The sequence below is a fragment of the Motacilla alba genome, chromosome Z (genome assembly GCF_015832195.1).
Source record: "Motacilla alba alba isolate MOTALB_02 chromosome Z, Motacilla_alba_V1.0_pri, whole genome shotgun sequence".
Classification (NCBI taxonomy): domain Eukaryota; kingdom Metazoa; phylum Chordata; class Aves; order Passeriformes; family Motacillidae; genus Motacilla; species Motacilla alba.
Genome location: NC_052046.1, coordinates 30,013,877 through 30,029,751, shown reverse-complemented (window position 1 = coordinate 30,029,751; position 15,875 = coordinate 30,013,877). Strand labels below are relative to the sequence as shown.

Sequence of the window (15,875 nt, the reverse complement as noted above, 5' to 3'; positions counted from 1 at the left end):
ATTTAAGAGGACTTGGTCATGACTGCAGGCAAAATAAAAGACCCAGGCATCCTGTTTCTAAAATGTGTTATGTATGATACTCAGATATCCCTCATTCCTCAAGCATCTTTTAAATATTCCTCAGAACTATTATGAAATAAGAACTGCATACACCTGACTTAATTGATTTGGCCTGGGAATGACCTCTATACCTCACAGGGTCACTACCTGGATCTCTCTTACAGAGCTGGGGCACACTAGTCTCCATGTTAAACTATTGTCTAAGGTAAATGGATTTTTAAAGTGCTGTTTCTCTGTGAGGCTCAGGTGTTTGCCTTCACTTAGGATTCATATTCATGAACTTGATTCTGGAACAAGGTGCTTAAACTTTTCATTTAAATTAGAGATAAGGGCTCTTCTTCTATAAAATAGGGTCAGCACAGAATGAAAAGGCAGACTGTTATGTTTTAATCTTCAAGGACTTACAGCACTTGCATGATGTAGGGGAGGACCTAGCTAGGTTACTTCTTATTTACAGGTCTTCAAACATACCTCTTCCTTCCTTGGCCATCAAACAAAAAGCTATAATCAGAGATTTGAACCTGCATCTATGATTTTTGAGTTCAGTTCTGTGGCCATCAGACTATCAGAACACAAGAAAAAAAGGTACTCAGTTGGACCACAGACCACTTTATTTACTATCTTACTTTCAAGTATATGTAGTTCTTCCTCCTGCATCTTCTTCTGTCTCTAATATTTTTTGCTCAGGAACTTTATGTGCTCAACATGATCTCTATGTATTTAGCAGTCCTTACTGGATTTCTCTTCCATAAGCTTGTCTAGTCTTGTTTGAATGCATGTAGCATTTTAGCTGACATCATCAGCTTCTTTTAGACCTCACCATCTTTCAAAAATTTGTTCTGTTATAGTACTTACTGCATGAAAAAAAAAGATCACCTATTTTCTGTTTATTTTGAACACAGGATCCTGGTAAATTATTCTGTTACTCCCCTATGTCTTCTGAGTGTGACAGCAAACAATTGATTTCTGCTCACCCTTTCCTTGCACTCACACTTCTATATACCTGTATAATTTCATCCCTCATTTGTCTCTTCCAGACCCAGGAATGCTGGATTACTTGCTCATCCTTTACAACGTAGCCATTCCATGCCTTACCAACTTCACCTCTAATATCCTTTGAATTTGAAGACTAGCAACATTGACTAAATTACTGTATTGCTTTTTTCTTCTGTGCATTACTGAAGGTGAAATGTCTTGTTCCATTTAAAATCCATGTTGCTATTGGTTCCAATGAAACTAGCCTACATAGCCAGGCTATCCTGAAACAAGGCTTGTTTCTTATCTGAATCACTCATAGATAAACTCTAAAGTCATGTTTTTCATTGAGGAACTCTAATTTACTCCCATTGTGTTCTGACTACTTGTGTCCTGAAATTCTGTTTGAAGAACTGAAATGCAAGAATAATTGGTGCCTCTTACTGCATCAGTTATACTTTAATACAACTGGATAAATGACCCCTTTTACGAAACTTATCATACAATGATGCATGTTGGAAGGGACCTTAAAAATCATTCAGTTACCACCCTCCTGCCATGGGCAGGGACACCTCCTAGACCAGGTTCCTCAGAGCCACACCTAGCCCAGCCTTGAACACATATGCTTTAGCAAAAAAAAAAAACAAAAAAAACCAAAACAAAAAACAAAACAAAACAAAAAAACCAAACAGAAAAAGAGAAAATAAACTTATCACATTTTAGCACTTTACTTTTTAATTAAGACTTACCAAAATGACTTAATTTCCTTTTACAAGAAAAAAAGAAAGAGTGAGGCTGGTGACACAAACAAATTTCCCAATCAACTTATGAGAACAAAAAGTGCACCTTTCTGAAGTGACACGGATTCTTTCATCATTGGAGGAGTTGAATCTGTCATCCTTTTCTCTGAAATACTCTTCTATGCACTGCTCTTCAAAATCATGGACCTTTTTCAATTCATCCTCAGTTATGAAAAGTTCTGTGGAAAAATTGAGACATAAGAATTTGGCAAATATTAACATGTGACCTAAATACATTCTTATTAGTGAAACTCATGGACTTAACTTTCATAAGCAAGTATATGGCATTTTGAAATGAAAGCAGATAGATGCTGTTAATTGCTGAATTAGTGGCTTTAGTTGTATATGATTCTGCAGACAGAAGCACTTAAGCAGGCATATGCTGAGCAAACGTGAATATGTTTAGATTACATGAGATCTAAACACAGCTGCTGGTCATGTCCTGGACAGATGGTGAAAGCCAAAGCCCACCTGTAACCTAACAGACATATAATAAGATTAGCAGACTCTTAGGAAAGAGTCTGAGTGTACAGGGGTCTGTCTGACGTGGCAAGAGCTGGTATCTGCAGGTAGCAGTGTGATAGGAGTGGGAGGAGAGCTGTCTGGTTGCATCTCCAGTGCCACACGTGACTCCTGTTCCCTCCTCACAGAGAAGTGGGCTGTGGCATGGGCTAATGCTGGAAAGAGATACACATCCCTGAGCTCCCTGCCTCTGGCATGTGTGTTGGGAAAGGTGGAGATAGTCTGCCTTGAAGAATTAGATAGAGAAGAGGAAAGCATTATCAAAGTAATCTGACAGGTTTTCCATCATGGTTATGGGACTTCATTTAAAGCCTGTTGAGGAACTACTCTTCCAGTCTGAGTCAGAGTCAAGGAGAGACTATGTAAACAAAATTGCTTTTTACCATCTCTAAGCTTATCTAGGCAAAAAGTATGGTCAGGGGAAGTATGTGCTGTTTGCTCTGTATTTTCAAAAATAAAGCTGGAACTGTGATGGAGTGAGAAGAATTCCAGCAATAACAGACCTCTAGTAACAGCAAAACAAACCTCTTTGCTTTGAAGGAACAAACAGGCAACAACCCCAAATAGTTCCAGAAAAACACAGCCTCCTAAACATTGCAAAGAGAATGAAGGGTTGGGCAAATCAGATAAAACTAACTTATTCAGGTAAGGTTTTTTCAGGTGAGAGTTGTTACTTTGCTGAGAAGGTTATCAAGGTGCTGGGCTTTGACTTCATGCATGTCAAACACTAGACATTATGAAAGGCATTGGAGAGTCCTCTTTGTGGATTATCTGAGTCTTACTCAATCCATAGTCTCTCTCATCTGGGTCGCTTTCATGCTTCCTCCATCTGCAGCAGAGGTGTTGAAATATCATTGTCATGTGGCTGAAAATGATCAGAGGTGGTGGGAGAACAGGTCTTTCGTGGAATGTCATAATGAGCTGGTACCTTTGAAACTTCCAAACTTGGTTGGATATAGATTTGACTTCGAAAAATGTGTTGCTAGAAGGCAAGAAGAGGAAAATAGCATCAGACTGAAAATAGTTTTGGGTGCTTTGCCAAAGATGATATGACAGCATCGTAATGAGATACATTTCAACAACACTGGCAAATGTTTCCTTGTCACAAGAACAGGAAGCAGAACAACAGAGGAAGTTTTTGCCTGGGCAAAGCATGGTGATAATCAACTTTTGAAGTACCTTACAATGGTAAATGTCTGTGGTGTACAACCCCTGAGACTTACAACATCCCATTGAGATGGGGAAGTATCTTTACTCTTGTTTTCCCTATTGGGAATTAATGATGCCATAACTGCGACTTATTTGGCTTCTTTGCCCTGGCTCCCATTAGGCGTCTGTCCTTGGAAATGAGCACAATGTGAAAAACTTGGCATTTCCCTTGTTTCCTGGAGACAAGCCTCTTTCCCTCTCCCCCTTACATCCTAGGAAAATGTCTCTCAGCCAAAGCCAAAGCTCAGCAGTCTTTGTAGGCTGTGAACAATATGCATCCTCCCCAAGTCTATATTTTGCAATGTGTCACTCACTTGAAAACCGCAATGAGGAGATTCACCAAAAGGATGTTTGCTACCAAGAGGTAGCAGGCCATGATGGCAGGAACGATCCATGCTCCTGTCTTGCAGGGAGGTAGCTGGATTATTTTGCCATCTTCTCTGGTTTCATTTTGACCACAAGGTGCTGGGAACAAAATTTAGAAACAAACAAACAAACAAAAAAAGCAAAATGGGAATGAATCTTATTTTTTCAGCAGTTTTTGTGGAAATATCTGAATATTTATAATGGCCTGCCAAGGCAATATCTTCCAAATAACAACAGCATTGATATTTTCCCCTCAGAAGTGAATGCTTGGTATCGCAGATTTTACAGGCTGCAGTTCTTGTTATTGTGTGTTATGGATGTAGTTCTTGTTATGTGTTGTGGGTATCAAGATATTTCTCTCAGGACACATGCCTAGTGCGATAAGCTGCCTGTTTGCATACATAATACAAAATAATATGGTAGTCTGGTGGCAAATTAGTGGCATTAGTGAAAATGAAATTATTGAATTGTTTAATCCTACAAAAAAACTTGCATATTATTTCCTTAACAGTGAAAACCAGGTCTTTTTTTATTGATTGAGATGGATGTGATAAATAAGGAAAAGGAAGTCCATGAAAGTAAATGAAAGAGTAGACATTAATTGCTGTGCACTGCACTGTCTCAAGCCCCACTAGGACATACTCATAAGGACTTTCTGCTATTAAGGACTCTTGACTGCATGCCTAGAAACAATGGGGGAGTTTATCAAGTCTTTACTGAACCAGGTACAGGGACATGTATGCAGCAGAGATGCCACCTGTTTCTTCCACAAATACATTGGAATCAAAATGTTCTCGGTATTAATGTTGTAGAACTGAAGTAAGGGGAGAGAAAGCATGGTGAAATAATTTTCTCTGCTTGTGTTTTAATATGCCTTCATGTGCAGTGATGGATAATCTTCATCTGCAAGCATGGGTTCAGTTTATGTCTCTGTAGCTTCAGTCCTGGTGGTTCTATGTATCTCCATAATCAGCTCTTCAAGAAAATAATGGAAGCAGCAGCTTACATATACAAGCCATCTTAGTAAATTTTGCACAGCACTACAGCTAGCTTCCCCTCATCTCCATCAAAAAGAAGATGAAGTGAGGAATTTCCAAAGTGCTCAGCACTGGCTCAGTTCCTAGTGATGTCAGTGGGGGTTTGTACTGACTTTATGGAAAATGAGGTTTGATGATGCCATATGTAGAATTTCACAAACCCACATTTCCAGTACCAACCATTGCGTCTTTTCAAAAACATCCTTCTGAACTTGGTTCACTGAGCTTGACATTCACTTGTGGGTATCTGTACTGGCCATCATATTACATATTTTTAAATATCATAGGAATACTCATTTCTTGCCTTACTAATGGAGAGCTAAGCCATCACTTAATTTTCACATCTTCAGCTGCAGGAGAAAATGAATTATGTTTGTTCAAAAATGCAGAAGTCTCTGTTCCATGGCATGTCAATGAACATCTTCTTTCATATTTAAACTATGACATTTATTTTCAAAGATTTTTTCCCCTCACTATTAAATAAAGATGAATGCTCTGCCTCACCCCTGAGGAATCTGTGCCGCCCTTCATGTGTAACATAATTTAAAAATATTAATTATTTTTGGAGAAATGAAGTAATTTTTGTAATATGTGCATTAATACATTGTAATATATTTCAAAGCACAATATTAACATGTATGCAAACTTGACTCATCTGTTTTATGTTATAGCCTTGCTCTAACACAAACCACAGAATACTTAATTCTAGCAAAAGGCTTTACTGAAGAAGCAAATTCTGGTAGCATAACAATATGCCAATCTCAGGCAACTCAAAAAGCCAACAGCTCTGATACCTACAGGCCATTGGATAAAGTTCAGACACCATGTCCTGAACTTAGGTTTTAGAAAACAGTGAACGGTTGGAGTTTTAATTTCAATTATATTAATTGAATTCACAAAGCTTTCAAACATTGCATCTTCACACCTGTAGATGTACATTTGCATCCCTTGCTTCCTTTTTCACTATCTCTTTCCATGCTTATTTTTCCTTCCTGACTCCCATTTACAGTTTCCTGCTGGGCCTTTCTTGCTACATACCTAACCCTTCCTCTTTCCTGTCCAGGGAATAGTTGCAAAAAAACCAAAAGTAATTCAAGCTGCTGTGGGTTTCAGGCCTAACGTGGATGCAGAGCTCAGGAAGAATTAGTTTCCCTGCTGTAATTACTGTCATGACAAGGGCATAGTGCACATTTACTGTGTGTTGGGTGGAGGGCTTGGCAAAGGATGCTGATGAGTTTCTGCATCATGACTCTTCCCCCAGCTGCACCCTTCCAGAGCAGGTACGGGAATAATGAAGAGACAAAAGTGTACAATTGAACAGCTCTGCCACTGAATAGCTTTTTGTCTTTGATGAAAACTTCTCCTATAAAAATGGATACCACTTTTACAATACAAACTGATTTGTTTGAAATCACAATAAACTGAGGGATGCTTTCCTATGTTCAGAGTTCTGAAAAAAGTGGAAATAAGTGCAACCAAGTAACAAAACCCAATTAAAAAAAATTCAATTCTGGTTATTTTTAATGCACTTTCATCATCCTATTTATGAATATGTAGGCACCTTTCAATTTTGGCCCACAATGAACCCAAAAGATGTGGAAGTATTTTATAATTTCTGAACCAAATGTCTAAGCAACCTTACCAGCTCTACCAGGCTGGTAAATATTGAAACCCACTGCTCCCCCCCCCCCACCCCCCCCAAAAAAAAAATAAAATTAAGTGGTCTTCCTAAAGTTGTTATCTTCTTCACTGATGCAGAAAATACTAAAGTCTGCAAAGTCCAAATTTCACAGAATTACTCTCTTCATCAGTAGAAATATCCAGCAACTTGAACAGTGTCTCCTTACTTCAAGAAGGTTTCTTTAACTACAGCATACTGGCCATATTGCTTCTTGACCCAGGCCACATTAAACGTAACTTTGAAAGGTCTCATCAATCTGCTGGTATTTGAATAATAATTTATCATAAATCCCTGTAATCCCTGTATTTTTCTTGTTCATTCTAGTGCTTTCTTCCTCCTCTACTGTACTCTTTATCCCATTAAAAATAGCCAACCAACTAGAACTCGAATTACAACATCAGGAGTGCAAGATACAGGAATATTGCTCCAATCCAGCCCAGAGTGACTTTCAAAATTGTTTGTAGTCTGTGCAAAAATCTTATCCATTACCTTTGTCTAACAACATTAAAAGTATTGCCACAGGTATGATTTATTCTGTTTTTTAAAGAGCTTTTTGTTCTGTTTGTTATAATTCCAAAATGGTCCATTCAAATGACAGGCCAGGAAGCTCCTACTGAGTCATGGAAAGCACGTAGCCTGTAAGGTCATAAAGAGTTTAGTACATAATTTTCATTTGTACTAAGAAATTTTCAAGAATTATAAAACTTAAACAGATCTAACAGATTAAGAAAATTAAAGAATTTTAAAAAAGTTTTTTGTAGTAATTATAGTTTCTCTGAAGATCATTGAATAGTTAAAACCTGTGTATGAGGGTCTCTCATCTTCTGAAACAATTGAATTCTGGTTACTTGATATTCCTCTAACACAATTGAAAGAGAAAGAGGTCCCATCTTTTCCTCTTAAACTAGGTAGGTTTTTCCAAAACAGAAAAAGAGACAAGAAACAAACACAATTCAGACTCATCTTCAGATTCCAGATGGCACGTGAAGTACTGTCAGCTGGTAAGAAAATCCAGATGAAATCCAACCTGTGAGACACCAGGAAAATCTGAGAAACTTCCCAGAAGCCATGTTGACTAACAGCAGGTTCAGTTGCTTAGCCTTCTGAATACAGGAAAATGTGAGCTCTGATGTTCATTGTCTACAGATTACTGCCATTTCCCAAGCTGGCATTTATTTCCTCTACCTACATGTTTTTTACCAACAAACTCACATTTCCACTCCAGTATTTCTTATATCCTTCTGTATCCATAGTATTCTGGAGGGACAGATAGTTTTGTAAGGTGAAAACAAAGTTCTTCACAGGTGAGAACTGTCTTATGAATGTTCCTGGCTAAAACTGCCAGCACAAATGCCAATGTGTGGTGAACTAAGGGAGAGATTTTACAGTGTTTGTGGGAAATCCACTTCTGGACAGGCATTCACTGAAGCAGTTACATGGCTGGCTGCTGCCCCATGGATCCCATTGGGCAGCACAAGGCACAGATGGATTAGGAAAGACAGCCTCAAAGTGAGAGAGTTGCACGTCCCATCACCATCTCACTGATCCAGATTCTCCTTCCTCCCCCAGCTATCAGCGGATAATAATATATCTTTACTCAACTACATAATTGATATCAGTCTAATTTTTAAATTTATCAAGCTCTTATTATTATTCCTGTCCTGAAATATATTAATTTTTAATTTCCCGATCTTTAAATAATTTATAAATTTGATTAGCTTACTGCCTGCTTTCAATTCTAAGGTCTAAGCCTTTATCTGAATCCCAATAGTTGGTAATTGGAGTTTTCTAGACTCTCAATAGCTCAAGGTGGTTTCAGTCATTATTGATGATTATTGATGTTTCCCTTGGACTGGTTGGACTTTTCCATTAAGTAGCTTGACTATTATAGTATACTATAGTAGCTTGACTATTCCTTGACATTTACATACTTCCAAAGACTGTTTCATGTAATTGCTAAAACTTCCTGAGTAGACAATATGGTATGTAAAACCTTCTGTCTGTGCCAGATCAGCTACATAGAATGAGCTGAACATCTGCATACAGTTGTAGGGAAAAAATATGGTCTAATTAATTGTAATTGCACCTCCTTTGTTATAGATCATATTCATATTCTACTCATTTCCTGCTTAAACATCTAGAGGAAGACCATTATGATTGCCCTGATAGTAAAGTGTGTCTTTTCTAGTTCCCCATTCCCCAAGCCATGTGGAGATGGGCTGTGGACTTAATGGGTAGTTGGGACTGAAAGAGCACCAGGAGCCCAGGATGTTCTCATTGCTGGCAGTGGTCATTCTTCCATGTGTTACTGCGTGTGGCTCCTCCCTCAGCATGTTTTAGGCATATTCAGTGGTTCTCACTTCTCACACTCTCTTCGTCCAAGAATACTTGAAGCTGACCATTCTAGTTCTACATCTTTTTATAGGGGAGCACCTGTTGATTATGACAATATTTTAGATTTTTTAGTGGTCATATTGTGATGAACCATCAGTCAGAGAGGAACTACTTAGAGAGTGGTTTTGCTGGTTTTGTTGACTTAACCTGGAAATTTGAACACAGAGCTAAAAGATTTACTCTCCTTCCACCCCACTTTACAACCGATTCTTAGTGAGAAATTTGTAGGTTTGTAGCAGTTACAGACATCACTGATAAAAAACACCACTACTGAATAATGTGTTTATAATCTCAGAAGTGAGAATAATCTGTCCTCACTTTTGAGTTGAAGATGAGATCATACACCAACAGGACAGTAACACATACTCCACTTACAAATTTTTCCTTAAAAACTTATATGAATTCAGAAACTATGGGTAAAAAATGTAAATATGCACTGTTTTAGAGCAAGGCATTTAGCAGTGTGTTGAAATAAAAATCAGAGTAGACCCACTGGATGAAAAGGCTGCCAGCTGATGAGATGAATCCAGACATTGTATCTGGTCAGCCTTAATGGCATCCTTCACAAATAAAATAAAAAATAATTAATTAAATAGATAAAACAAATTTTTCTTTAAAAAATGTACATGTTAGAATAGCCTACTTTTTTATACATTTCTCAGATATCATAATTGATTTCCAGAAGAGTGGCTCAAATAAACATGCTTTTCCATGATCAGCACTTTTACTGAAACCCAAGCTTGCTAATAATGTAGCAATATTGAACACCAAAATATAAACAAAATCAAAAAGCAACCCCTTTTTTTGTTAAAATAATACTGATTACAAAAAGAATGTGCTCTAAACCATGGAGTTAAATTGCAGTTTAGATGTAGCATAACAATTTTATAACATGCTTATCTTATTTGAGAAAGTACAAACACTGTAGCACTTTAACATGAGCACAGTGGCTGATTTAGCTTAGAACAACGTGGAAAATATAAATAACAGCAAATGTTTAAACAGTGAAAAAATATGAGTATACTAGTAAAACCTTCTGGGTGTCCATTGGGTCATTTTGATTGTGTGACAACATCACCAACTATTGCTCGTGCTGCCAGTCAATTCCACAGGTAACATTTTTGAGACAACTGAGCATCAGACAGACATGACATACTGTACATAATCTGTGCTGGAAGAGTGGCAGATTCTAATTCACTGCATCATCTGCCTCTCAGGAAGGAGGAAGTAGGTGCTGCTTTTCATTTTGACATCATCACTTTTGCTGCAACTCTGAATTTCCTTGACACAGGCAGAAAAACAATGTGCCTATATTTAAAGCTGGAGTTTAGGCCACCAGGAATTTTGCTTTCCCTACGCTGCAGAAATAATTACTCTGCATCTTTTTGCATTATTTAATTGTTTGGCATCTAAATAACACAAATCCTCATGCAAGGGTGTGCAGCCTGCCACCCTGTTTTCATACTTAAACACCCTTCAGTTTCTTATATTTACGGGTTCTAAACTGTAATCAGCCCTTCATTTAAAAAAAACCAACAAGAACACTTTATTCAGCCATTTGCCACATTTGTTGCACTACGGTAGTTACTCAGTACAATATCAATAAATGGCCACTTGTAGAGGGACAGACATTATTCCGCTTGTAGAAGGAAGTATTATTTTAATGGTACAAACCTGTATCCCTCTAAAATATGTTTTCAGAGCAAGACAAATTTTTATATCCCCTACTATTGCACCTTTGGAATGAATGAATTTTTAAAAATAAAATAAAAGGGAAAAGGATTTAAATGAGGGAATTGGGTAAAAAATTAAATGTAGTGAGAAATTTTGTGATTATAGGTATTTGCTTACTTCCTTGCATGCCATGCTGCCTCTGAAAACCAAGTAGGGAAGCAAAGAAAAAAAGGAGGTTTCATCTGTTTCCAGAATAATGATTCTGTGCTAGCCAGGAAGGAGAAGATAACACGAAACTGCTGAAATATCTGCCATGAGATATGTATACTGAAACTATATTCAACTGGGGGCATTATTTGTGATATAGATACATTCACTACTTTTAATCAGCTCAGGAATTGTTTTTTTTTTCCGTTCAAACTTTTTCAGCACTGAACAAACAGCAAATAAATTTTGAAAATACTGTCCTTTCTTAAGATGGTACATAGAATAAAATGAAATAGTCTAAACAGAGCTTTAATGGAAGCCATCTGCCACTGGAAAAGGTACTGGCTTCCAAATGCTGCCAAGGCTTACACCTAGTTAAGTAGGAACGATGAACATCAGGTACATGACAGTAGTTGCAAAAGATGACATTGTTTGTGATTCTTAGTTTAGTCATCTACTGCATCATTTCTCATGACCAGCTCTCTCATTTGGTGATAATGCAATGAGTAGGACCACAAGATTTAATCTAAACAGAAAACCAGCATTTTCCTGATCACCTATTTGATGAATCCTGAGGAGATAATATATTTAATACTGGCTCTTTTCCTGTTTGCATTGGTGTGAGCACAGTCTTGCCATCTAAAAATAAATGCAGCAATATTCTAAAAATTGATCTAATTATTAGACCCAAAGAATTGCATCACAGGGTTTAGCTTAAATGGGATACTGAGAAGGTAGGAGAGAAAACTCATTGGATTAGATCCCCATGAAATACAGGAGCTGAAAGGTCTAACCCCTAATTATTAGACAAGATGATCAATATGAAGTTAGAGAAAAAGTATTTAGGTCTAAAAATAAACCAAGGGATGAGAAAAAAATAAGTGACATTTTGTGTCCTAGGTATACCACAAAATTCATGTTGGATACCTGGCAGGGGATTCTTGCCACCAAGCTGGTAAAAAGGACACATTTATAACCTTCTCCACATGCATGATAATTCAGCATTACAGATTTCCAGTTAGATGATTGCAAACTGATGCCAGAAGCATGTTCTGAAACTGACACCCCAATACTAGCTGAAAAAATACTTTTGCGACTATTCTCTGTGTTGGAGAAGTTCCTCTATCCAGAGCCATTTATTGAGCAAACACACATGATCTAATAGGACATCATCTGATCAAAGTTGGATACCTGACTTTGGAGTATGAGAATCATAAACTTGCTTACGGTCTATCTGGTCTGCAAACACTTCCCCATAGATCATCCAGTAAGGCATGTAAAAAATGTTTTTCGCCAGCTTCCACGAAGGCTCCTCATTGGGGAAGAGAATTGCCTGTCTTGCCACACCAAAGCTCATCAGAACCACCAACATGATGATGACAAAGTACATCATGTCTATCATCTGAATGTAATGACAGGAAAAAGGAGAGAAAAAGAGAGAGAAGGACAAGAATTAGAGGAACTTATTTGTCCATATTCCTATTATTATGAGCTGCAAAAAAAGAAAAAGTCTGTGAATCTTAGAATATTCAGGAACAAATTTTGAAAAGCCATTCTCATTTACACATAAAAATATTTTCAAAGAAGTGAAGTGATATTATTGTGTCCTTGGTTTTACCCAGTGTCACTTCCAAGAACAATTCAAATGTTATGAATAGGCTTGAAAATACAAAGTACCATCTGGTCACACCAGTTGCCTCAACAAGAATATAAGGGATCACTGGAATCAGCAGCCTGGTCTGGGCAAGGGTTGAGAGATGATGTTTATAGGCACCACGTGGCAACTGTACCTAAGCAAAAGGACTGACATGGAAAATTTTATTCACTGGTAGTCATTATCTCAGAGCAAGGGGAGCTGCAGCTAACATACGGAGGAACGGGTGACAAAACAGCCTGTTACTGCAACATAAGGGACACCATGGTGGTAACCAGTGAGAAAGGAAAGCTGTGATACTGGCTGGGCAAAAAATCCTCTTGGTGGGGGAGTCTGACAAATGCCTCATTAAAAAAAAAATAAAATCAGATAACAGGCAGTGAACTCTGTTCTTCTCCACTGTTGAGGGCCTCATTCGCATATGCCCAAGATTAACTAGCGTTTGCAAACACTGCCCACCCATTCAAAATGTTCCTGAAAAATGTGGGACAGCAATCCTGCAAGATGCTGAATAGATCTGTAGATTAGAAAAAGCACTGTTCTAGAAAAGACCCTCAAGGGAGCAGAACAATGGGCATCAGGCAGGTGCAATGGAGATTACCCAAAGTGAATGTGAAAAAAAGTGGGAGTGGTGTAAAGTCCCTGGTAAGATCCCTTTAAAACTTACAGACTTGCCAGGTCTTCATAATTGTTACAACTGAGCTGTTTTTCACAGTTCTGGACATAACTTTTGTCTCTAGCCAAAACTCAAGAATTCTCTAAGCCTTATGAGTTTTAATCCTTCCAGCCTCTGCATTTTCTGGCTCAGCTGAACTCAGCCCTCCCTGCAAGAGAGGTGTGAAACCAACCTGCACCTCAGCTGGTGGCCTTATGGCTTCACGGGGCACATGCTGCAGCCCAAGGGCAGGGCTGCTTGTGGCAGGAGCTGCTGGAAGAGGGATCTGCTTGCAGCAGATGGACGTGGTACTGCTGCAGGGGTTCTTCAATTTAAAGCAACCTGAAGTCAAAGCAACACTGGGAAAGTATGTACCAGAGAAAAGAGGGTTACAGGGTAGCAAAGAGAAAAAGGTATGCTGGTGTTTAGAGAGAGAGGCTCTAGGAGAGAGGCATCAGTGGAGCAGGGGTCAGATGAGAGAGAATCAGGAAGATGAAAAAAGGAACCAAAGACAAGTGAAAAAAAAAGCAGGGGAAAACAAAACTCTTGAGATTCATAAAAATAGCAGGAAAGGAAGGAAAAAACCTTGGGGACACGAGAGAGGAAAATAAATGCTCTAAATAATTAAAACCCAGTGAAGTCAACCATCAACATTCCTATTTAACTCAAGGCATTAATCTCTCAAAAAATATTCCTTTAAGAAGAGAAATTCTAGATCATTGTACTTCAGAAAGCATCCTGAAATGGGAAATCTGAATAATGATATTTAGTTCTCACTGCTTTTAGGAAACAAAGCTAGAGGTGAAACCTGCTTCCTCCTTTCTTGCCTGATCAAACTTTGTTTCAGATGGCAATATATAACTTGATATGATGTAATGCAATAACTATTTAAAAATGTCGTGCAAACAAATAAACAAAATCTGTATTTTGAGGCAAATTAAGACAATGTCTTAAATGTTTTAAGTATTTTTGATCAGGAGTCACATGGGTGTGACCTCATGTTGCAAAAAATAGAATTTTTAGTGCTGTTCTCTATTCAAGATGCACATTAGTTTTCTCCTCCTTCAGTTGGGTATCTTCTAAACTCTCAGTAACTTGTTTGAATTACAATTAAATATATGGACAAATTTTCACTGCCCTTAATAAACATTGTATCAGGTCCTTTGGCCTGTGATGTCAAAATAGAATTGCTGTTTTAGCAAGGAAATGGCTATTTCAATCACTCTAAAGAACTTATCAGTTACCTGTTTAAAAAAGTGTTTAAACACAATTTTTTGGGGTACAGTTTCATAAAGAAGTTGGCTGTATTTCAACTTCTGTATTTGCAGAAATGCTAAAAAAATGCAGATATTTCCCCACATTAAATGAACTGATATACCTTTGACTCTCTTGACATTCCACAGTCATTTAATTTCATTCCAGAAATTTCCTAAAGGAAATTAGATCACTGTGCTGAAATCAGAAAAGCACAAGCATATTCTGTTACTGAAATCAGTAGATAATAATAAGCTTGGTTTTTCAGTTTCCTCCTTGTATCTTCATCTTTGCTTTAACCTATTGCTTTTAAATGACTCAAGCCCATTCCTGCTTCTTGCTTAATTTCCCTTGTATGTTTGTCCAGAGTGGCAGAGGTAAAACTTATTACAGCTATTCCATTGAGTGCAGTGTAGAGGCAGGTGAAGAGAAAGCTCCTCAACACTGGAAAGGTAGAAAAAGCCATCCTGTTCCTCCTGTGCCTAAAACTTACAATAGAAGCTCAAGAAAAGGTCTCAGGCATTAAATATGGTCTGTTGAGGACCTCAGTAGTTGTGATGTGCTTACTCTGTAGAAATATGTATAACCAACTTTATGTCCTTCACAGTGCTGTACTGAACTTTCAACACCATTTGGAAGACAGGATGCAAGGAGGTAGTGAGACTCATGATTTAAACAAAAATACGCAAGAGAGCCCATGGAGCAGCCTAGAGTTAGCAGGTGCAGCTCCCAGGGAGTGCATGAGCTGGACATGAGTCGCACAAGAGAGTAAACTAGTCAGAAAATAGATGTGAGAGGCTGATCTGTGTAACTCAAACTGATTGTGCATTGCATGTGTGGGCAAATGGGATGTGTCAGAGTGGCTGGAAGTGCAAGTAAAGTTGGACAAATGATGAAAACCAAGCAACAGGATGGCACAAAATAGAAGACTTTTCCTCCTTTAACAGGTGCTCAGAGCTTCAGAACAATTTGGCTGCTAAATTCAACACACTCTAATGCAGATACTGAGCACACAGAGGTTAGTGATTTTCCTGCATTTGTTTTCCACAGAAAGTGAAGTGACGTTTGATTTGTTGTGGACATGTGAAAGTGACAAAGAAATTAAAATGCTATTCATTTCAATCACTTCATTTCTGTGTGACCTAGAAGAAAAATGAACCACTCTTTGTACTGCTGGTGGAGTTGGGCTTCTATCAGCCACCTGAAACACTGACTACTAGAAGTTTACATGGCCCCCTCTATTATTGAACTGTTGCTCACACTGCCTGTGTTAGTACCACAGTACTGAAACTTTAGGTGCATGTAGCTGTGAAATATAGAGCAGAGTAGAGGGGTAGCTAATTTTTCAGAAGTTTTATACACTGCATATTGTATAAGACCCAGTGAC

The 15,875-nt window shown here is 38.0% G+C and overlaps 1 protein-coding gene across 15 annotated transcripts in view; it reads right to left on the bottom strand.

Annotated features, from left to right (window-relative positions):
* The window catches only part of TRPM3 (transient receptor potential cation channel subfamily M member 3), a 416,327-nt gene that overhangs the window by 14,284 nt on the left and 386,168 nt on the right, over positions 1-15,875 (bottom strand). For 10 of the 15 annotated variants that reach the window (XM_038125139.1, XM_038125133.1, XM_038125130.1 and 7 more), the window contains 4 exons: positions 12,117-12,327; positions 3,881-4,031; positions 3,140-3,339; positions 1,882-2,014 (listed from right to left, as the gene is read on the bottom strand). In XM_038125139.1, coding sequence (XP_037981067.1) covers positions 1,882-2,014; positions 3,140-3,339; positions 3,881-4,031; positions 12,117-12,327 — 695 coding nt within the window. The remainder of the gene's footprint in view (positions 1-1,881; positions 2,015-3,139; positions 3,340-3,880; positions 4,032-12,116; positions 12,328-15,875) is intronic. The other 5 variants (XM_038125132.1, XM_038125141.1, XM_038125142.1 and 2 more) reach the window with 1 other exon arrangement.